The sequence below is a fragment of the Capricornis sumatraensis genome, chromosome 18, assembly GCF_032405125.1.
Source record: "Capricornis sumatraensis isolate serow.1 chromosome 18, serow.2, whole genome shotgun sequence".
NCBI lineage: Eukaryota > Metazoa > Chordata > Mammalia > Artiodactyla > Bovidae > Capricornis > Capricornis sumatraensis.
In genome coordinates, this window is record NC_091086.1 from 43,367,243 (window position 1) to 43,389,935 (window position 22,693).

The window sequence follows — 22,693 nt, forward strand, 5'->3', positions numbered from 1 at the left end:
TAACGTGGCCACTGATCTGAAAGGGGTACCAGTCCATGGCCTGGCGGTTGGGGAGCCCTGGTCCAGAAGAGAGAAGCTTAATAACTCTCCTAAAGTGACCCAGACAGTAAAGAGCAGAGCCAGGATTTGAACCCACACTGGTCTTATTTCAAAGTCCACTTCCTAACTCCTGATCACTGCTTTCTGCTGTTCTAGGATAATCAGATACACGTTGTTTCCTAGTATGGCAATGGTTCAAACTTTCAGTTTGAACTCAGCTCAGCCTAATTATTTACAGTCATGTAAACAACTGTTGTGAAATTATACAGAGATATTAACCATTTTGATGTTCATTTCCATACCGTGCTCTTAGAACTGCTCACGACAGATGTACGTCTCAGTGTATGTTCCCCTCCACCAAGGTAACAATCGGTATAAGACCAATAACTGTTGAATAAAGTCTTCAAATACTGAAAGTACTTGGTAATAGGCTAAGAATCTACTTCTCATTTACTTATAATACAGTTCAATAGTCATAGGTAAGAAAATGTAAACACAAGTTTAGTGAAGGGTAGCTACCAACCTTTTGAATGGCTCAATAATGCAAAGGACAAAACCTGTTCATAAAAATGTGTTTTTATTTCATTAAAAAACCAAACCTGTTCAATATCCCTCCCCCTCATGCAAACAGCTCTCATAGGAGATTCTTCAAATTTTACGTTTTTTCCATTCTGGCTCATTCTTTGTTTCCTCATCATCAGACTCAACTTGGGCAAACATGGTTTTGGGCTGAGTCCTAAAACAGAGTTAAAGAGGAGAGGAAAAATTTAGTCAGCAAGTGTGTATTGGACTTTGCTACTTTCATCAAGTGGAAGCACATTTGGGGGATCAATTACATCTCAATTATTAGAGAATCATTAACCTTCTGGCAAAGAAAAGGATAATGGAAATTTAATTATGTTCAGATTCTTTTAAAGGTTTTCCTTCTGTGGCAGACTATGTATGTTGTCCTTTCCTTAAATAAAATGAAAATGTATCACATTCAGTGGAAACTCACACATCCATAACCACCCTCCACCTCAAACTTGGGCTAAATAACCAGGACTGTTTGGGAGGCCAAACTATAGTCACCAGGCAAGAATCTACACGGTCTTTATTTATAACTCTGTGGGCTGTTCCTAGACTTAAGTAGCCCAAATGCACTTGATTAGAGTGCACACAAACAGCAGAATCTGAGGCAAGAGTTTTCTTATCTCATGAGTTTAAAATAACAGATAACATATATGGTAACTTGGACCTGTCAGCAAAAGTAAAAAACAAATGAACATTCGTTCCACCCAACACCCAGGTCAATGCATGCGAATATCCAGCATTGTAGGATCTACCACTGAGCGTCACTGGTGTAATACTGACAAGCAGCGTATCGAGCAATCTTTGCATCAGGACCTGTTGTGCTTTGTCAACATACCTGGTTCAACGTCATTCCTTTTTACATCGTTCACACAGAAAATAATTGCAGGAAAATATCAGATGGCCATAATTTATGCCCCTCTCAGTAATGCTGGTTTCCTTTTAAAAGCAGCTCTACGGCATTATGCTGCTGCTTCTAAGTCGCATTATGAGGGACCGTTAAAGCATGCTATCTGCAGATGACGTACTTCAGCTTACATCGTCTTTTAGAGTTCAGTTCATAATAGGAAAGTCACTGCAGAATGGTAAACTAATGTCAAAATCCCCTTTATCTGGCAAGTGAAACAGGGTTAAAACCTTATATTACTAACCAAGTGGTTGCCAGAGGGGAGGGGGTATAGAGAGCAGAGAAACAGGTGACGGAGATGAGAGGTACAAACTTAACAGTTATAAAATAAGAGTCACTGGTATGAAATGAGTGGGGAATAGGGTCAACAATTATGTAATACCTCTATAGGATGACAGATGGTAACTAGACTTATCGTGATGATCACTGTGATATGTACAGAAATATCAAATCACCGTGCAGGGTACCAGAAACCAACACAGTGTTTTAGGTCAATTATACTTCAAAACAAACAAATTCACAGAAAAAGAGATGAGATCTGTGGTTATCAGAGGTGGGGATGGAGGAGGAGAAATTGGAAGAAGGCAGTTGAAAACTTCAAGTTAAAAGTTGAAAACTTCAAGTTAACTTCAAGTCGAATAAACTTCAAGTTAGAAGACAAATAAATACTATGGATGCAATCTATCCCATGATAAAGAGAAGTAAAACTGCCTTAGGCCACATACGAAAGCTGCTAAGAGGATAAATCCTAAGGGTTTTCATCACAAGGAAAAAAAATTTTTTTTTCTATTTAATTGTGTGTCTGTATGAGATGATGGATGCTCATTAAACACTGTGGTAATCATTTCATGATGTATATAAATCATATCACTATCATACTTTAAACATATACAGTGCTATATGTCAATTGTATCAATAAAACTGGAAGGAAAAAAACAACCCTTATTATTACTGTTCGCTGCTGCTTTATTCTCCTGGGGAAGAAGCATAAACCATCCACTTTCCATGCAGACACTGTTTCGATGCAAGGCACGCACCAGAATTCCTCATGCACAAGTTAGGCACAGTTCCTATCTTTCCAGTCACCTGCCTAGAGCCCACACTGTCCCCATACACAATCCAGTTGGTTACATTTCTTGTTGTCACTTCAAGACACTGTTGTGACATCTATAAACAAGTCATAACTCTAACATTTCCAAAACCAGCTGCAGACTTTCATAGGTCCTGAGTTGCTGAGTTACTAGAAAGCAGGGCCACTGACTTTCTAACATGCTACAACAAGGCAACTGGTGCTCATGACATATTTCATCCTTCTGGCAAAGATATTGATCCTTTGGGTATAGACAAACCTGTACAGGAACAAATTTGTCTGGCTGAAAAAAATCCTCTGGAAGCCTGGAGTGGTGAGGAGCCCTCGAGCTAAGCCTTGGGCTGGGGATTCATTCCCAGTTTGGCCCCTGACTTGCTGTCACCTGGAACAGGTGTTTCCCCTCTCAGGGGCTTGGTTTCCTACTCCACTAAATGTGGACGTTGAATGTGATTAGTGGGTCCCAAAGGGCTAAAGGCCCAGGGTGGACGATGATGAAGTGTGTGTTTTTAACATTAACTCAAGTATAATACAGACAGAGAAGTGCATTATTTCACACATGTACAGTTCTCTGGATTTTCACAAACTCTGTGTGCCATGAAACCAACACCCTTAAGAAGAAACAGCATGGCTTGCTCCCAAGCCCCTCATATTCCCTTCAAGTCACTAACCCGCGACCCAGGGTCACCGTATCCTGACTCCTAGTCTCACAGAGCAGCCTCACTGCGTCCGTCCTGTCTCTGTAGGATGCCTATTATTTTGTGCCTGGTTTCCTCTATTTAGCACCATCCATGGTGCTCAGGAGCTTCCCTGGTGGCTCAGAAGGTAAAGCATCCACCTGCAAAGCAGGAGACCCGGGTTCTAGCCCTGGGTTGGGAAGATCCCCTTACTCCTGTCTGGAATATCCCATGGACAGAGAAGCCCCAGGCTATAGTCCAAGGGGTTGCAAAGAGCTGGACACGACTTCACTTTCATGGTGGTCAGACAGTAAAGAATCCGCCTGCAATGCAGGAGACCTGGGTTTGATCCCTGGGTTGGGAGGATCCCTTGGAGGAGGGATTGGCAACCCACTCCAGTATTCTGGCCTGGAGAATTTCATGGACAGAGGAGCCTAGCAGGCTACAGTCCATGGGTTCATAAACAGTTGGACACGGTTGAGCAACTTTCATTTTTACTTTCTTTCATGGTGCAGTGTGTACTGAGGATGTTTGCAACAATATATTCCAAAAAATGCACGCACACACACAAACTGAAGGCAATACTGTGAATTTTACCATGAGTTAAAATGTGTTTAAGTGAAATATCCTTTATGTTGAGATAATGCTCTTCTATCTACTTCGTAATAAAATGTGCTGGGAGTTTAAAAATAAATCCTTAGAACTAGCTATTTAATTTCTACGAGATTAAACAGAACAAGGTCTTCTAAAGATAGCTGGGAATGCTTCATAGCTCATCAGAGTTAGCTGCAATGAGAAAAGTCCTTATGAAGTTGTAGTGCCGCTTTTTTGGGATATAAAAAAAGAAATTGAATGACAGGTCATAGGAAGAAAACCTAGAGCTTGAAAAGGCTATTTCATTTATGTAGTCACTTTTTTCCCCTTATAATCCACCTACTTCCAGAAGTATTTTTAGTAGGTTAGTGGCAAACACTGAAGGGCACAGAATCAATGGATCTATTTAACAAGGGGCAGAAAAGCAGTAATGATGGCAAAGAGGCATGGGAGAACGCTTTGTGTGAATAGAGACATTGTATAATCTTGACTGAAGTGGTGATTACAGGTGTAAACATTTGTTAAGACTTGAAAAGGGTGCATTTTGTATTTTATTGTAAATAAACTATACCTCAATAAAACTGAATTATAAAGAAAATCCAAACAAAACAAATAAGCAGAAGGTCAACAACAAAAAGATGAAAAGATATATAACCAAGCATAAAACTTAGCACTAAATTTCCCAGAAGCCGAGACAAAAGAAAAAGAGTTTAGTTTTTCAAAGGAGATAACCTTCCCCTTCCCTATAATTGAACTCAGCCAAATTCACTGAGTAAATTTTCATATGAGGGTCACTAAGACTGTCACTTTCAATTACCAGACCACAACAGTTTCCTTTTCTCTCCAGGTATTTTAACTCAAGGGGTATCAACTTGTTTGGAAAGTTGGAAGGTCTTATTTGTGAAACTCCATGAATTTATTTTAAATGCCACTTTTGAACTAATAAAAATGTTGTCAGCAAAAGAGCTGTATTATGTGTACACATCAAAGCATGACACTGCACTCTCGTGTTCCACTGAGCATTCACTAGCCATGTTCCCCTTCCCCAAATTGCCAAAATCAAGGCATAAACCAGTGTTCAAATTTTCCCAGCAATGCTTGCTTACCACCTTTTCTTTTCATTTTGCTGCCCAGGTAGATAACAGCTGAGTATAAAACTGGGCTCTTTTCAACCAAAAACACTGGGAAAACTGTATACCCATATGCAATGAAACTGGACCCTTACCTTATACCATGTACAAAAATTAACTCAGCATCAATCAAAGACCTAAACCTAAGAGCAAAAATGATAAAGCCTTAAGAAGAAAACACAGGAGAAAGTTTTATGACATTGGATTTCGTCATGATTTTTTTTGATATGACACCAAAAACACAGGCAAGAGCAAAAACAGGTAAACTGGACTGCATCAAAATTAAAAACTGCACATCAAAAGACAATATCAACAGATTAAAACGAAGAGTTGCTGTGTAGTGGGCATAGACCTTAGTACTGCAAGATGAAACGAGTTCTGGGGACTGGTCGCACAACAATGTGAATGTATTTAATACCATCAAATAGTTAAGATGGCCAATTTCACGTTCTGTGTATTTTACCAAAACTAAAAAAGGAAAAGACTAGGCTCCTGAACTTGGCAATGAGGAAGAACAAACCCCCTTCCCGGGAAAAAAGGAGGCACCTTAGGAAAAGCCTTGGCCTCCAACCCAAGGCTGTGCCTGCAGCAGTGCTTCTCAAACCATCTGTGGTGCGAGGCCAGACTTTGTTTTCTAGTTTCTGACTGCTTGCAGATAAATATTTCTAGAAAAAAATTAAAAGATTACCAAACACAGATCCAAATGTTTTATTAGATTCAATAAAAATCTCCAATCGCCATAACATTTCCTGAGCTTATCTTGTCAGCACTGGCAGGTGGAGCCCACTGGGAGGAGTGTGGGCTGGCCGCTCCCTCCCTCCCTGTGCTTGGGAAAGAAAGGCTCTGAAAGCAGAGAATCTGTGTTCTTAACACAGACTGCTACACATGGCGAGTTTACTCCAACTGCAGGAAAGTATTTCTCACATCTAGAGAAGCTGGGCCTGTGTGATGCTACAGAAGGCTCGGCGAAGAAAGTCTGAGCTTGCATTCTCACAGGGCCACCCTTTAAGGAGCAGTCTCTAATTCTCAGGAGAATGGGATGGGGAGGTGAAGGGAGATATGGCCCACGGAAGGAAGTTTCCCTCGTGCCAATCCATCCTGCCCCTGCAAAACCAACTTTCTTACGCACAGGTCAGCACCTTCCATAAGAACTGTATGTTGTCTGCTGAAGAAAGACCAGGTTCTTCAAAACATATTACTAGACTTAGCGCAATGAGTGTATCTGTCCAGTCTAGGGAATGCCACTGTTTTATGGAAGCAAAATGAGAGAATTATAGCTTTAAATCTTGCAGCTATTCTTTCTTGCCAGCAATTTTTATCTTTAAATTTATTTCTAGCAGCTTTTCTTTTGAGATTTTTTGGAAATACATACAAAGGGAAGACCAAAAAATAAAAAAAATCAATTCAGGATAATTTAGGGCATTTAAAACAGACTTCTTTAGTCACTTTTCAAGACAACGAAGAACAGAGGTGATTAGGCAACTTCCAGCAGAGTCAGGAACATAATCAGGAGATTTCTTTCCTGAGGGTGGCCTAATTTGCCCTTGGCATAGAAAACATCTGTAAAAATAAATCAAGAGTGTCAAGCAAGAGCAAAATGACACAAGCAAAAAGATAAAATGTTTTGAAAACACTTAAAAGCTGGTCCAGAAATTCCTACTTTTAAAACCAATAGGAAACCAACACATAAACAACAAAAAATCCTCTAAGCCCTTTCTAACCTTGTCACCGGCCACAAAAAAATGGATTCTTTTCTGGACAGCTTGAAGAAATGGAATTCATACACTGGTCTTAACACAGACTCTTTTGGGTGCTTCCATGAGGAAAAAGTAGAAAAACTAAACCAAAGGGGCACTGAAGACATGGCAGCAACTAGGGAAATATACATATAAGTAAACGATGTGCAAGAAATATACTCTACTGCTTCAAGAAGGCATTTTATAACCACCCATTTCCTGTCTTCTGTTTAATCAGCTTCTCTGGAATTCTCAAGAGACAGGTCAACTCAAACTTTACAGTTTCATAGCAGATTTACCTCAGGCGCCCCAAACAAAATCCTATAAAAGGACTGATCTGAAGAAAAAGGAAGGAAGAGGAACATTCCATTAAGCCCAAGCATCACACAAACGCAATAGGTGAGGGGGGATGAGCTAATAAGCCTCACTAGGAAGTAGTGAAGTGTCCAACTTTATCCAGACTCTTTGTTTCACTGGTTTTCTGCCCACACTTACCCATTTTTCTAAGTGTTAACTGAAAATAAACTTACAGAAGGCTGATGTGAAAATTTTATTTTCCAGTGTGATTAACTCATTTGGCAAATAGTAAACATTTTTCACTTGACTATATGTGTCATCTTGTTTATTAGAGTTGCCAAGAAAAGGAGAGCAGATTAGACAGCAATATAGTTATCACCGCTAACAGTTAAATAAACTAATCAGAGGAGGGGTGATGGTTTTTTTGCTGTTTTAGCTTCAGTAACATTCTGCACTTGCTAATAGTTAATATTTCATGAAGTAAATATAAAAGCTTAAGCAAATGCCTTTCTCAAATCTATAAATTCTGAATAGCTGAAACTTCTTGCTGATGAATGTTCCTCTTGGAACGTTTTTTAAACTGAATTCTCAAAGTTATTAGTACAAAGTGAGTCTTCTTCCAGCAATAGCGTGCACAGAACAATGACAGAAGCCCAACAGAAGCTGAGTCCCACCTCATTTCCACTTTGGGAACGAGGAAGAACAAACCCCCTTCCTGGGATAAAAAGGAGGCACCTTAGAAAAACCTTAGCCTCCAACTTGGGGCCACACTTGAAGCAGTGCTTCTCAAAGCATCTTCAGTTTTTCCATCCAGAGGAATTTTGCACAGAACAGTCAGTAATGAATAAAAATTCTCCCTGTAATCTTCCAAAAGGGCATTTTTTTTGGATATAGTGTTTATGTAAGACATTCAAAGTGCCCTTTCAAAGATTCAAAGGCTGTCTCTTCTGACTAAGCTCTAACCTAGGCTTTCTACACTCCTCCTCAAGCGCTCAGGCCAGAGAGGAGTCTCAAAGTGTCTCTGGGTGCAATGGGAAGTCGACAGGTCAAATTCTTTTTAGTTATGGATATCCTCCTGATATGATTCATTCAAAAAGCATAAAGCGAGCTCCAGGGTAACAGAATGAGTATGAGGGGAAATCATTTATAATATTTAGTCATCAGTATGTGACTGTGAACCACAAGCTTTTTTGGCTCAGGGCCCATTGTTTATTATGAAGCAAAAACCTCAAAGCCAAAGTCAATTATAGCCATGACTTGACAATCTGACACACTTGTTAACCCTGTTAGAATGAATACGGTACAGATGAACTCTGACCCAGTCATCACAATTGCAGAATTATGAAGATTAAATAAAGGCCTGACCAAAAGATTCCACTTGAAATGGTCCCTTCTTTTTGGTGGAGAGCTAAGCAAAGATAATTTTTATTATTTATTTATTAAAAATATTTATTTTATATTGGAGCATAGTTGATTAACAACGTTTCAGGTATACAGTGAGGTAATTCAGTTACACATAAAAAACATTAGGGATGCATAAGATGAGAGGAAACAAGAAAAAGAATGCTCTATCTTTTTCAGAAAATGAAGATAGAATATTTTGGAAAATACCTAAACATATCTCAGACTCATTAAACAGGATATACTAACTCATAATGCTTGTGCGAGAGTTCCAAGGCTGGGTGAGTGGGAAAAGGGACATACATGAAACCTGTGGAAACTGGGGGAAAAAATAGAGGACAAAACAAAAAGAACCTTCTAAAACCACTATCAATAAGTGGGCAAACAAGTTAGAATGATTAAATCTTTGAAAAGGCCTGAGGCAGCCCAGGTAACATCAATGCCCTCCCTAAGCTCACTTTTACAAAACGTATGTAACGGTGTGCCACAATTTCTATTTGAAAACATGCACGAAAGCTGGGCATTAGTGTAGCCTAATCTCTTACTTCATACATGGGGAAAGAGTCTCATGAAGGTTAAGTGAGCCCTGGAGCAGGAACTAAATCCCAGGACTTCTGATTCCTAGTCTAGCATTCTTCCACTACGCCATGCTGGCACACGCGGTAATCTTTTTGGCTTCACTATTATTCAACTTTTCCAATAACTACTATCAGTTGCTTTGTGATGACAAGCAATATGCTGTAGTACTCAAAAGCGGAAGCTTGGCTTTGGAGCCAGACCACCTGTGTTCAAATCCCAATTCAGCCTCTTGCTACCTGTATGGCTTGTGGTCAAGTTATATGTTTCCTCATATGCCAAATTGGAAAAATAATATCCCTTTCTCATAGGATTGTTGTGAGGATTAAAAGAATATATATATATATGAATTTTAAACATGACTGGCATGGTATAACAGCAGTGTCATTATTACCATATCCTTTATTCCCCAATTTATATTTTCAAAAGTTGTATATAGAATGTATCTGATAAAATAATTTATATATTAAATACAACACAGTAGCTTACTATTAAAAAAAAACAACCCTGGGGGAAATGTTCTTCTATGTAAATAACTTGTCTTCAGTATGAATTTCTATAATCAAAATAATCTATTTCATACATTTGAAGTTTTAGAAGGTGAATAACTTGTGGTTTATTTTACATCATTACTTTTAAAAATTATTATCAGACTTTGGTGGGTAAATTAATCACCTGGAGAACTTAAGATGCAGATTCCCAGCTCCAATCTCTCAGTCTAACTAAGTTGGGGTGAAGTCTGCTGCTGCTGCTGCTGCTGCTGCTGCTGCGTTGCTTCAGTCGTGTCCGACTCTGTGCGACCCCGTAGACGGCGGCCCACCAGGCTCCCCCGTCCCTGGGATTCTCCAGGCAAGAACACTGGAGTGGGTTGCCATTTCCTTCTCCAGGGGTGAAGTCTAGAAATCTGCATTATTAACCTTCCCACTCCCATCCTCGACTCTGACATAGACAGTCCACAAAATCACTTTGAGAAACACTGGCCTTTACATAGGAATATAGTGGTCAGTGATAACAGTCAGGCAACCACAACTCAGGGGAAAAAAAGTTATGCTTCTCTCTATGGGTTTATGTCTCTTCCTGACACAAATCTTCACTCACTCAATGACTGACCTCTTGAAATATTGCCTAGTAACTCAACATGACTTCAGTGGATCCTTTATAGATGGCAATGATATATTAATTAATTGATATAAAATTATATTAATATGAAATTAATGTTATTAATATAAAATTAATGCTCACACACATGTCCATGTATCCTGTATCCCATGAGACATGCGCACTGAAAATTAAATTGACTGAACCAGCACTAATGGCAACTGAACTGGCAAGAAAAGTGACCACGGCTGTCAGGCTGTCAGGCTACTGGCCAGGGTTCAGGTTCCCACACACAAGTACCCGCGGGGATGTGAAAGCTAATAGCATTCTGGATCTTTATCCTGCCCCCTCCCCAGCCAGCTCCCTTCCCCTCCCTACAGCAACATCTTTTGACAAGAAACTGTAATTGAATCTGCCCATGTGTAGCTAAACCAGAGTCCTCTGTGATCCTGCTGTGTTTTAAAACTTTCAGGGCTATTAGATTGCCGAGTGCCAGGAATGAAACTTCAGTACTCAAAAATAAAGGTAAAGGGTTCTAAGGCTCTTTGTTCTTATCACTGGGGAGAAAAGGGGAGTATGTGTCATCGGCAAGCAGGCAGATTTGTGTAATATCTGTCAATAATTGTGTTTTTCTGGGATAATGCAAGACACAGTAAATTTTCACTTCATCACTCCATCACTGACACGGATCAACTGCAGTGAAGAAGAACAATCAGACACACGTTCTCAATTACAGTGACCTTTACGAAAAGACCCTTTTAAATATTAGCTTCCCTTTAAACACTCTGCTCTTTGGCACTAAAATAGTATACTCTAGCAGGTGACCACAGGAGAGATTGCACTGCAATTCAGGCTAACAACTCACACGCCACAGACAGCGCCATGAGCTCAGGATGCAATCAACATGAAGTGACAAAGCTGAATGGAAGGAAAGAGATGGGAGCAAAACGTAGCATCAGGAAAGTGTATATTGAGAGAGACCACAGACCTCTGAAGAGCTCATTAAATTAGGGATCGAGAGAAAGGGAAAGTGAAAGTCACTCAGTTGTGTCCGACTCTTTGTGATCCTGTGGACTACACATGTCCATGGAATTCTTCAGGCCAGAATACTGGAGTGGGAAGCCTTTCCCTTCTCCAGAGGATCATCCCAACCCAGGGATCAAACCCAGGTCTCCCGCATTGCAGGCAGATTCTCTACCAACTGAGCTACAAAGGAAGCCCTACAAGGGATTAAGAGAAATGAAGTCTAATTCTAGTTTCAATTGTAAATTGTTAGTTTCCTCAAATGTAAGGTAAAGATATGACAGTATCTATTCAACCCATTTTGCAGAAATGCTATGAGGCTAACATTATTATTCAATTGTAAATAATACTAAACCACCCTATGATGCAGGAAAATGCCACTGGGTAAGAGTAACCAATGAACAAAATCAATTTCTGCTTCAATTAACTCTATTTAAAGAAAGCTGAAAATGTGGACGAATGTTTTTCCAAGAAAATATTTAAGCAGAGTCAGAAAAGTCAGAAAATCCAAAGAGTCTACTTCCCATGAGGGGATAGACAAGCATGAGAAAGATTAAGGAATTACTACTCACTCTCTCCTCCACAAAAGCACCCGACTTGAACAGTTTCACCATCTCTCCGATTTTTACAAATAGATTTAATGGTACACAAGGCAGTTCAAGAGTATATCCAGAAAAGGAAAGCATATGAAGTTTTTATGAAGGCAGCCTAACACCTGACAAAGAGCAAACCACAAGCATGTGAGGGTCATATCAGAGATGCTAGGATGATTCACTATTAGGAGTTTTGGAATATGATTAATCATATTCATTGATCAAAGTAGAAGTACACAGGGAACCCCCTGGTAGTCCTGTGGTAAGGACTCTGAGCTTCCACTGCAGAGGTCAACGGTTCCATCTCTGGTCCCCTGGTTGGGGAACTAAGATCCCATAAACCACACAGTGTGGCCAGAAAAACCTCCCACCCAAACGAAAACACAACAAGCAGAAATTCATAGAGACATGACAAAGGATTTCAATAAAACTCAGCATCTATTTCAGAGCAACATGTCTCTCGTCTCCACAAAGTGTTTTCTTCACCTAGGATACCTGCAGGGCTCATTCCCTCATTCCACTCAAGTCCAAGACCACTTTAGCAGAGGTTCTATCTTGATTGTTGTATCTGAAAATAGTGCCCCTCTCTCTCCCCGATTACTCTATGCCCCTTTATCCCTATTTCATCTTTCTTCATTGCACTTGCTACCATCTAACATTTATGGATTTCTTTATTGTCTGTCTCTGTCTACCAGAATATAAGCTCCATAAACCACAACTTAGAACAATATCTGACACATTGTAGGTGTTCCATAAATCTTTGTTGAATCTTCTCTAACATCTTGCATGTGGATGTTTTCAAAAGTTGTCATGCTTTATGGAGAGATACCATTAAATTGAACAATATGAAATTGCTAATATTTGACATTTTTTCATCTACAAAAAGGGTGATTACACGTGTTTTACGAAAAGGATGTGCACTATTGCTTTTATTATTTAATACTGTTCTGGCAGTAATAGTCAGTACAATTAGATAAGATAAAGAAATAGCAGGTACAAATGTTGGAGATTATTTGTGTGTGATATAATTTTTCAGGGGCTTCCCAGGTGACTCAGTAGTAAAGAATCCGCCTGCCAATGCAGGAGACCTGGGTTTGATCCCTGGGTTGGGAAGATCCCCTGGAGAAGGAAACGGCAACCCAATCCAATATTCTTGCCTGAGAAATCCCATGGACAGAGGAGCCTGGTGGGCTACAATCCATGAGGGTCGCCAAAAAGTGAGGCATGACTTAGCGACTAAACAACAGCAACAACAAACCCCTCTAAGTCTGACCACATTTAATCAATTTTTTCACTTGGGGGAAAAATGTCATAAACAAAGTAGAAATAAAGGCAACTGACTAGTAGAAATACTTGGATTACATGACACACAAAGGGTTAAGCTCCTTAATATAAAGACCAACAGACAAAAGGGCAAAAGACATAAACAGAAAGCTCACAGGGAAAAAAGAGAAGATTTTAACATATGCATGCATGCTAAGTCACTTCAGTTATGTCCAACCTACAGGCTGTAGACCACCAGGCTCGGGCCATGGGATTCTCCAGGCAAGAAACTGGAGTGGGTTGCCATGCCCTCCTCCAGGGGAATCTTCCCAACCCAGGGATCAAGCCCACAACTTTTATGTCTTCTGCACTGGCCAGGTGGGTTTTTTACCACTAGCACCACCTGGGAAGCTCATGCTGCTAATATCAATCATTAATCAGCAAATGACATTTTTTCAATATTTGTGGAGACACTGCAACAATCTACTCTGTGTACAAACGTATGTACATCTGTTTGGAGCAGTTCACTATCAAAATGATACTTAACTATGTTTGGCAAATTTTAAACTATGGCTCTGTTTACTCTTCTTTCCTCAGATAATTTTTGGTATGCTTCTAAACAAATTTTTGAAGTATAAGAAATCCCTAATGGTAATAGACAATAACTATTCCATTAGAAACAGAAGTGTCAACAGAGGCATAATCCATAAGCCCACAAGCATATCTGAGTGCCAAGGATGTGTTGACACATATTAGTTTATAGCACACAGATTTGATACAAATGAAGGCTAAATGCAAACTATTTAGCTGGCCAGCCTTGATATGACCCTCTTAGCTGTTGTGATATTATCCAACTAACCGTTCAGAGACGTTCCATCTGTGTTGTCTAGTTATTCATACATGTTGTGAACATCCACCACTGATGTCATACAATAAAGTCTGCTCTGCTTCAACACATAGAGTAGAGGATATGATGCTCCCCACTAGGGGCCCTCAAACCGCTTTATCATTTTTCTGCAGGGTGCTTTCACTCACAGCGGTAGTATTCATCTCTTTTTTCAGAGGACTGTCCCCAGGTTGCTGGAGCCCCAGAGAGTTGGAAGTACCTTAAGTGTCTCCCCCAGTTCCACCTCCAGCCATCACCAATGACTAATGGATGCTGGAGTGAAGCACTCCAGTTCTTGTGACCCTGACCAGGGTCTCCAGGGTCACCCTGTAGGATACTAAGGAAAATGACCCTTCTTGGAACTCTGTTTAATGTTGTACTCTTTCTTGGCTTCAGTCATCTTCACAGGGGTCTTTTTCTCAAGGTCTGCTTCTAAGGAACCCAAGCTAAGACAGTGTGTTTTACTTTTAGGCAAAGTATCCATAGATCATAATGATCCGCATATAGGGGCTCAGTATCAGTGTAACACGTAAGTTGAGTTGGTTTATAAAGGATTTTTTCCAGCATATAAATATCAGCTTCCTCATAATCGAAGAGAAAACTTTAGAAATACATAAAAATATCAACAAAAAAAGCTGATTTACTTCTAACAACACAAAAATACACATACACAAATTTATTCACTATGTTCAGTTCAATTCAGTTCAGCCGCTCAGTCGTGTCCGACTCTGCGACCCCATGAATCACAGCACGCCAGGCATCCCTGACCAACTCCCAGAGTTCACCATGTTAGTAACTGCAAAATACTGGGAACAATCTAAATACGCACACAGGAGAGCAGCGGAATAAATCACTGTATAGCCACATAGTGGATCACTATGCAGCTGTGAAAAAGAATGTGAAAAAGAATGAGAATGAACTCTATGAACTGATGGACAGTGATTTCCAGGTTATACTGTTAAGTGAAAAAAAAAAAAGCAAAGCTCAAAAGACTATTTATGGAGATTCCTTAAAAAATTAGGACTAAATCTACCATATGTGCTATGGTCATGTAACGTGTTGACATCAGGGCAGGTTGAGTGAAAAGTATATAACAACTCTCTGTACAGTTTTTATGATTTTTCTGTAAGTCTAATCACTAGTCTAACCATAGCTTCACCCATGTTAAGCTAACTGAGGGAATCTGAACTGGCAGGCTCTACTCTGCCTGTGTTAAGTATTACTTACAAACCAGCTCTACAAATAAAAGTTAATCCTCAATAATGGATCCTACAAACTGTTCCTCTTCATTTGCTTTTTGTTGTTCAGTCACTAAGTTGTGTCCGACTCTTTACAATCCCAGGGACTGCAGCATGCCAGGCTCCTCTGTCCGTGGGATTTCCCCGGCAAGAATACTGCAGTGGGTTGCTCTTTCCTTCTCCTGTTTTTAACCCTAACTATAGCTCAGCTGATAAAGAATCTGCCTGCAATGCAAGAGACCCTGGTTTGATTCCTAGGTCGGGAAGATCCCCTGGAGAAGGGATAAGCTACCCACTCCAGTATTCTTGGGCTCCCCTGGTGGCTAAGCTGGTAAAGAACTCACCCATAATGCGGGAGATCTAGATTCAATTCCTGGGTTGGGAAGATTTCTTGGAGAAGGGAATGGCTACCCACTCCAGTATTCTGGCCTGGAGAACTTCATGGACTGTATATACATGGGGTGGCAAAGAGTCAGACACGACCGAGCAACTTTCACAACTAAGATAACGCATATAGGCAGTGATTTTCTTTTTCTTTCTTTTTTTTTAAATCACAGGTAGAATGAGTTTCACATAACTGGTTTGTTGTTTTGTTGTTGTTCTAGTCGCTAAGTCGTGTCTGACTCTCTTGCAACCCCACGGGCTGTAGCCCACTAGGCTCCTCTGTCCTTGGGATTTCCCAGGCAAGAATACTGGAGTGGGTTGCCATTTCCTCCTCCAGGCGATCATCCCCACCAAGGATCAAACCAACGTCTCCTGCAGTGGCAGGTGGATTCTACACCACTGAGCCACCAGGGAATCCCCATAATGGGTTTGTGTGAGTGCTCAGTCATGTCTGACTCTTGTGACCTCATAGACTGGAGTCTGCCAGGCTCCTCTGTCCAAGGAATTTCTCAGGCAAGAATACTGGTATAACTCTGATGGAAGTGGCCTAGTTTAAAACTTTAGAATTTTCGAGTCCTCAGATATAAACAAATGCCTATGTTTCTGGACCATTAGTACCTGGCCTATTTCTCATGCTTAAGAATAAAAAAGAAAGGGAGAGGTTAGAACCACAAAGCTATGTTCTACCCAATTTGTTAACATAAAAAATGTTCTATTTTAAAAGGCTGGTTCCTTACTTGGAGTATGCTGGAGAAACCCAGTATGGGTTGTCCTCAGCCGCCTTGGCATGCCGCAAAATGGCTTCCCGGGGATTGCTGTCGTCAGTTTTGTCCAAAGCAATGTTCTTCACAATGTATGAAGACAGAGTGCCTCCATGGGTTCCAACCCGGCCACCACGACCTGTTCCAACGGGAAGAAAACAAATCAGGAACAGAGTGAGCATACAGTCTGGGTTTATCTGACAAGGTTGAAAATCTTTCACTGCTGGCTGCCCAGGTTACAGGTTAAACGAATGACAGGGTAGGGTCAGGGATTCAGATTGACCTGATTTTTGACATTCCATGAAGAATCAAGGTTTTAAGCATTCTGGGGCTTCTACAGACTTTGGTTTGAAGCACACTTGAGAGTACTTGAGTATCGTCCTTTCTGCTTTCATTTAAGGTAATCACAACCAAAGTGGAACATCACCAAAGCTCAACTTCCCCATAATATTTTAAAATACAGACATGTTTTTATTATGCTTTAGTTGCCTAATTTACACAATGACAGCAATGTAGGAAGAAATACAAACAGTTTGCCATGTATATGCCTTAAAAAATTCTTCAGGCATGAATACATGAAATTCAATTAATAAAAATAACCAACAATCATTAGATGCTATTTTAGTTTTAAACAAGAATATCTTAGGGCTTGCCATCTTCCAAGGACCTTGTAGGAAAGAAAACAAGTAAGATGAATAGACTGATTGACATTATTTTACTATATGTAATGGCTCTCGACAGGAAGCTTCACCTGGGCAGGAATTTGTTCCCCACTGAACCCTCAACTGCTAGCCTGGTTCCCAGTACTCAAAAGACATATGACTTTTCAAGGAGGTTAAAAAGAGAAAAAAAGACAAAACACCACATGAAAAGTCAAGTAACACTAAAAGAGTAATTTCATCAGGCAGGAAATAATTGCCAGAGAATGTGTATGGCCAGTAACTTTACATCAGTAGCACTCAGAAGAAGAAAAGAACTCTTCAGGCTGATGCAGGAAGGGGATCAATAGGAAGAAATACATCCAATTTGGGAGAAGTCAGAAGACAGAGAAGGTTATTTTCAATGAACGGAATAGTTCAAATACAAAAGTACAGAAAGAGGGAAGTTCAAAGGGCATTTGGGGGCAGGAATGAACCAACAGTCATATCAGAAGATTGGAGCAGGAGAGAGGTGAGGTGTAAAGCTCAAACACGGCTGAGAGTCAGACTGTAGAGAACTGAATCTCTGGGCACGCACCTGGACAGTGCACAGCTTCTGAAGATGTGGGGGCAGCAGCAATATGAAAACTACAGGAATTGGGAATAAAAGCTGTAAGACGAATGCAGGTAGCAGTGAGGAGAGAGAGCTGAGACAGTACCTAGTTACAAGGGCTTTTTAATAATCCAGGCAAGAATATTATACAGGAATTCTGATTAGAGGACGATGGCAGAGAAAATGGGGAAAAAACTGAGACTGGTATAGGAGATTTTTTTCAATGCTAAAGGGGCAGGCCAAAGACACAGAGGTCCAGAGGTCAGGTTCAGATGAATAAACAAGTCATAAGTGATATAAGCTTATGAACCTAGAACAAATGGAGACTGTGCAGTTGATAACAGAGAACGGGATTCTAGTAAAGCTGCGGCTGTATGATGGCCGACGCTGCCTTGCTTTCTTCTGGCCTTACTTTCTTAGAAACTCTAAGGATTTTTATTCATCTTCTAGGGAGATGGGCAGCTCTATTTTAACAACGCAGAACTAAATGATGGCCTCTTTCTGCCTTTTGTGAACTCTAATCCAGCCTAAATTTCGGCCAAAGTATTCAGTGTTGAATTTTAAGCCAGTATGGTGAGCAGTGACTTAAACACTGAGTTCCAAGGAGCCCCAGAGCTCCAGTGAGGTCACCTAAAGGACTTGGAGACCAAGAAGAAAGGGCTCTGGGCTTTCTCTCTGCTTCAGCACAGCAGCTCCATTTGCATCAGTTTTATGCACTGGGCTTCTGCATCAGTTCTTCAAGCAAAAAGTTCTGAGGCTAAAAGAAGGTGTTTGAAAAATCCTATTTAGTAAAAATCTCTGAAGACAGGTATCCAGGCCCAAAAGATCTTCCAAGTTCTGTCTCGATTACCCCACCCTGGCCCTCAATGACCCCCTCTGTGGGTCACTAGCTAGATCAGTCACCTGGGCCTGCGACAGGAGGTTCGGGTTTGTGAGACTTCAGGGGATCCAGTCTGTCCTTCTCCAGCTGTTTCCGTGTACTCCGTTGGCGAGGTTCGCGGAACATAGGCAAGGCATGAGCTAGGAGAAGTCACAGTTGAAAAATTTCATTATGATAATAACCCTTCCATCCAAAAACATAGCTAGAGCATGACTAAATGTAAATGAAATGGAAGTCGTAATGACGGCCTTCATCTAATAATAAAAGACAGTGTTACTGCAACCAATTAGCCAATTTCATTTGAGACCAGACACACTGTTCACCTCTCCTGGCAACTAATGGCGCTCAGGAAATACTGTCAAATACCGTCACGGAAACACTGATGAGGCTCCCCATGTACCAGACCATGGGCAGCAGTTAAACTTAACTTCTGTGGTTTTGACAAGAAACACTTAATGGGACTGCCTCTTACTTTTTTTCTTACAGGACCCAAACGTGAATAATGCCAACAGCTTGCTGTCAGCCTCGGTCTCCTCAGAGGCCTCATAAACACTGGAATCACTTCACACATTTCTGAAATGTGACCACCTCTCAGGAATGGTTGACAACACTGAACAACCAGAAGGGAGGGACACTTATCCCACAGAAACTGGGAGAGAGGCTGTCTTGAATGCACAGAGGTGACTGAATCTCCTGACGTGGTGACTTAACAGGGACTTATTCCTTTTTCAATGTGGTCGACAAAAAAATAAAAATCAGAGAGTAACATCTGTCCAATTGCTCTTGGTTGTTCACTCAATGTCAGAATTAAGTTTCAGAATATTAAAGAAAATACAAATTTATGAGGGAAACAGTGTCATATTCTGGTGGAGAGGGGAGGACTACTGGGGAAATAATTAAATATCTATTTATGCCACAAAAAGTACCAGAATAATGTCTTTGAATGTTTATGTGCAAATTAGAACTTCTTTAAAAGAGAAAACTGGGGGAGAATTAAAATAATAATAAGGGTTTAAAGGAAATTTATAATGTAAATGACAGAAATAGCTATAACACCTGAAAAACACTTCTAGTACCTGCCATCCTCAATGCACACTGCCAGCCTGGGCCAGGACCGTATCACTCACCAGTAAATATGCCTGCCTTGAGTTAGGGGAGCTGAGAAACACAGCCACCCATCACTCTGTTGGGCAATATGACACAACAGTATTTTTAGGAGAGGGAAAAATAGCTTTTCACTTCAAACGACTGCAGGAATTTAAGTAGGCCATGTGTAATTACATGAGCTAGACTGCTTCTGACACTGACTTTAACACTTCTATTCTTGCAAAAAAAATGCCATGGGATCTTTTTACTCATCACCAGCTCCAAGGGACTTGGTTTTATACAAGACCCACCACCAGGGAGAAAACCCAGCAGTGCAGCGCCCCCTGGGCTTGAGACTGAGCCACTGAGAAAGTCCACAGGGACACCTGCTAACAGCAATTGCTATTGCATCTGAGATGTTTCTAGCCGCTACCCTTGGCAGGTCTGAGACTGTGACTCTGGGAAACAAAAGTCTATCAGATTAACAAAGCTGTGTGACAAAGCTGAGAGACGCTGCCCTGTCCTGATAAGATTTCTGATTGTACCTCAGATAGTTCATTTTACATCTGAAGGTCTCTGGATCAATCTGTCACAGGGTCACAGAATTTAGGCTCTTCCTTTTGGAGTTGAAAGTTACATGAAGTAACCCTGTCTCTGTGATGAGTCACAGAAGCTGAAGGAGTTTGCGATTACATGACTCCCCATCCTAAACACGTGAATAGGGTATTTTTTAATATATGCCTGAACTTGGAGGGCTTTTTCTGTCTCTAAAGCCATGAGATCAACAGCACACTAGAACAGAAGACAGATGCGTGACAGAGAGACCATGCTAACAACTTACGGGTGATGATGTAGTCCTGGGTTAGAGTCTCTGCTTGCTTCGCCTTCCGCTGGGTTTTAACTACACATAATTTCGCTCCCCTGAGAGGAGTTAAAGCAAATTATTTCCTTTATTTGGTCTTAGAAACAGAAAGTCAATGTCAAAAGCATTAGACACTTTTCAGGAACACACTGTACACACCAACTCACCAAGTCCTTGACTTTCTAAGGACTGGCAACAGATGGAGCCCTTGGTGATAAGAGATTAAACATATGGGAAGGCAAGTCTTTGCATCAGTGGTTACTACTGTGTGAGAGGGTTAGAAAGGTAACTGGAAAACAAAAGGCTAGCTTAAAAAATCTATAGAAATAACCTAAAATTAAGATCTTAAAGAGATATTAACATTAATCAACCTTTTCACCCTAAAGGTCACAGGGTTCAAATTTTAGTTTATGGCTCAGATGAAAGCAACCTGGGTGGTCTACAGCCCAAGTGGCATTTGTCCACATCTCAAATACAAGAGTACAAGTGTCTGGATCCAAGTCATCTTGGCAGGATTGCCAAGGGACTACAGCCCAAGAATGTGTGGGATTAACCAAAAGTGTGCTTAGAATGTTTCACTCTCCTTAGCAACAATGAGTATCCCTTTTAGGAGAGACAAATACAAGTAAGTAAATTTTTTAAAAGAGTCCAAAGATAGTGCCTTCTAAAGGGTGCTATCAAATGGGGTTCATCTGTGGTACATATACACAATGGAGTATTACTCAGCCGTTAAAAAGAATTCATTTGAATCAGTTCTGATGAGATGGATGAAACTGGAGCCGATTATACAGAGTGAAGTAAGCCAGAAAGAAAAACACCAATACAGTATACTAACATATATATATGGAATTTAGAAAGATGGCAATGACGACCCTGTATGCAAGACAGGAAAAAAGACACAGCTGTGTATAACGGACTTTTGGACTCAGAGGGAGAGGGAGAGGGTGGGATGATTTTGGAGAATGGCATTCTATCATGTATACTATCATGTAAGAATTGAATTGCCAGTCCATGTCTGACGCAGGATACAGCATGCTTGGGGTTGGTGCATGGGGATGACCCACTGAGATGTTATGGGGAGGGAGGTGGGAGGGGGGTTCATGTTTGGGAACACATGTAAGAATTAAAGATTTTAAAATTAAAAAAAAAATTATGGGATGTAGCTAAGAATATATTATGCAAAAAAAAAACTGCTCTAAAAAGTAAATTCTATTAATAGTAGTAAGAATAAAAAAAAAACAAAACAGGGCTCTGACCACAAAAGAAGGAGCCTTCAGATGGTAAGAATTCACACTGAATTCCATTTGCTTTGGGCAATCCATTTTATCCCCCTGGGCTTTAGCTTCCTTAAGTATAAAATTACATACAAAAGCGTTTATATTGCAAATATATTGGAAAGATAAAATTAAGACTTAATGCATATGGAAATGCATAATAAAGAATAGTTTTCCCCCAGCTAAAAAAAAAAAAAAAATGGGGTTCATCATTTTCTCAAGTAAAATGGACCCCTTCCTTTCATCCTTACATTAGTATTTTTAATTTCTTTATTAAATAACAAACAAAATCCTATTTGTTCTTAAAGACCACAATATATAATTTTATTTTATAGGGCAAAGGTTCCAATTCCAGAAAATTCTGAAGGAAACAGGACTGTCTGCTTCTATGCAGAGCCAAACTATAGTCAATAAATATTCACTAATAGAGGACAGGCTTCCTTTCCCCCTAGAAGAATGTGGGACCCCACAACAGGTTTATGGGGGGACCCCAGTATATTTAGCATATGGAATTTTGTAATAGATATTCTAAAGAAACAGCTAGCTAATCACTTACTGTATCTTCATAGAGAGAAACAGACCATCTCTTTTGGATGGTGACACATTTACCTTTGTGCCCAAGGAAAAGAGAAATAACTGAGGGACTGACTGAGCCTCCAATGAGTTTTCTAGGTCCTTGAAACACACTGGTATGCTTAAATTTGGCAATTGGCCAGATGTGGGGTAGAAGGGGACACTGTCTGTGGTGTCCTCCTCTGCTGGCAGAGTACAACTCTGCCAAACATCCAAACGGTACCTGAGAAAAGCCCAAACAGAAAGGGAACAAAACAGACAAACCGGTTCCATTTCCTGTGAGTGGTTCGTTCCCTGCTCTGCTAATCCCTTACATGCATCACTGTTAATGCCACTGTCCAGGGTGGTATGCAGAGTGGGCAGGCCTTTCCCCCCCTTGCACTCAACATTTCAGCTAAAGAACTGCAAATCCCCAGGAAACTTTCACTTTGAATTCTCTATGGATCAAGGAGCTATCTAAATCCACTTTAATGCACAATATGAGGAGTTTGAGGCTTTACTCTGGGC

The 22,693-nt window shown here is 40.5% G+C and overlaps 1 protein-coding gene across 2 annotated transcripts in view; it reads right to left on the reverse strand.

Moving 5' to 3' along the window:
* Window positions 1-645: 645 nt before the first annotated feature.
* The window catches only part of WDR70 (WD repeat domain 70), a 267,755-nt gene continuing 245,707 nt past the window's right edge, over window positions 646-22,693 (reverse strand). For both annotated transcript variants that reach the window (XM_068990587.1, XM_068990588.1), the window contains 4 exons: window positions 20,319-20,398; window positions 18,415-18,531; window positions 16,237-16,399; window positions 646-775 (listed from right to left, as the gene is read on the reverse strand). In XM_068990587.1, coding sequence (XP_068846688.1) covers window positions 688-775; window positions 16,237-16,399; window positions 18,415-18,531; window positions 20,319-20,398 — 448 coding nt within the window. In that variant the 3' untranslated portion in view covers window positions 646-687. The remainder of the gene's footprint in view (window positions 776-16,236; window positions 16,400-18,414; window positions 18,532-20,318; window positions 20,399-22,693) is intronic.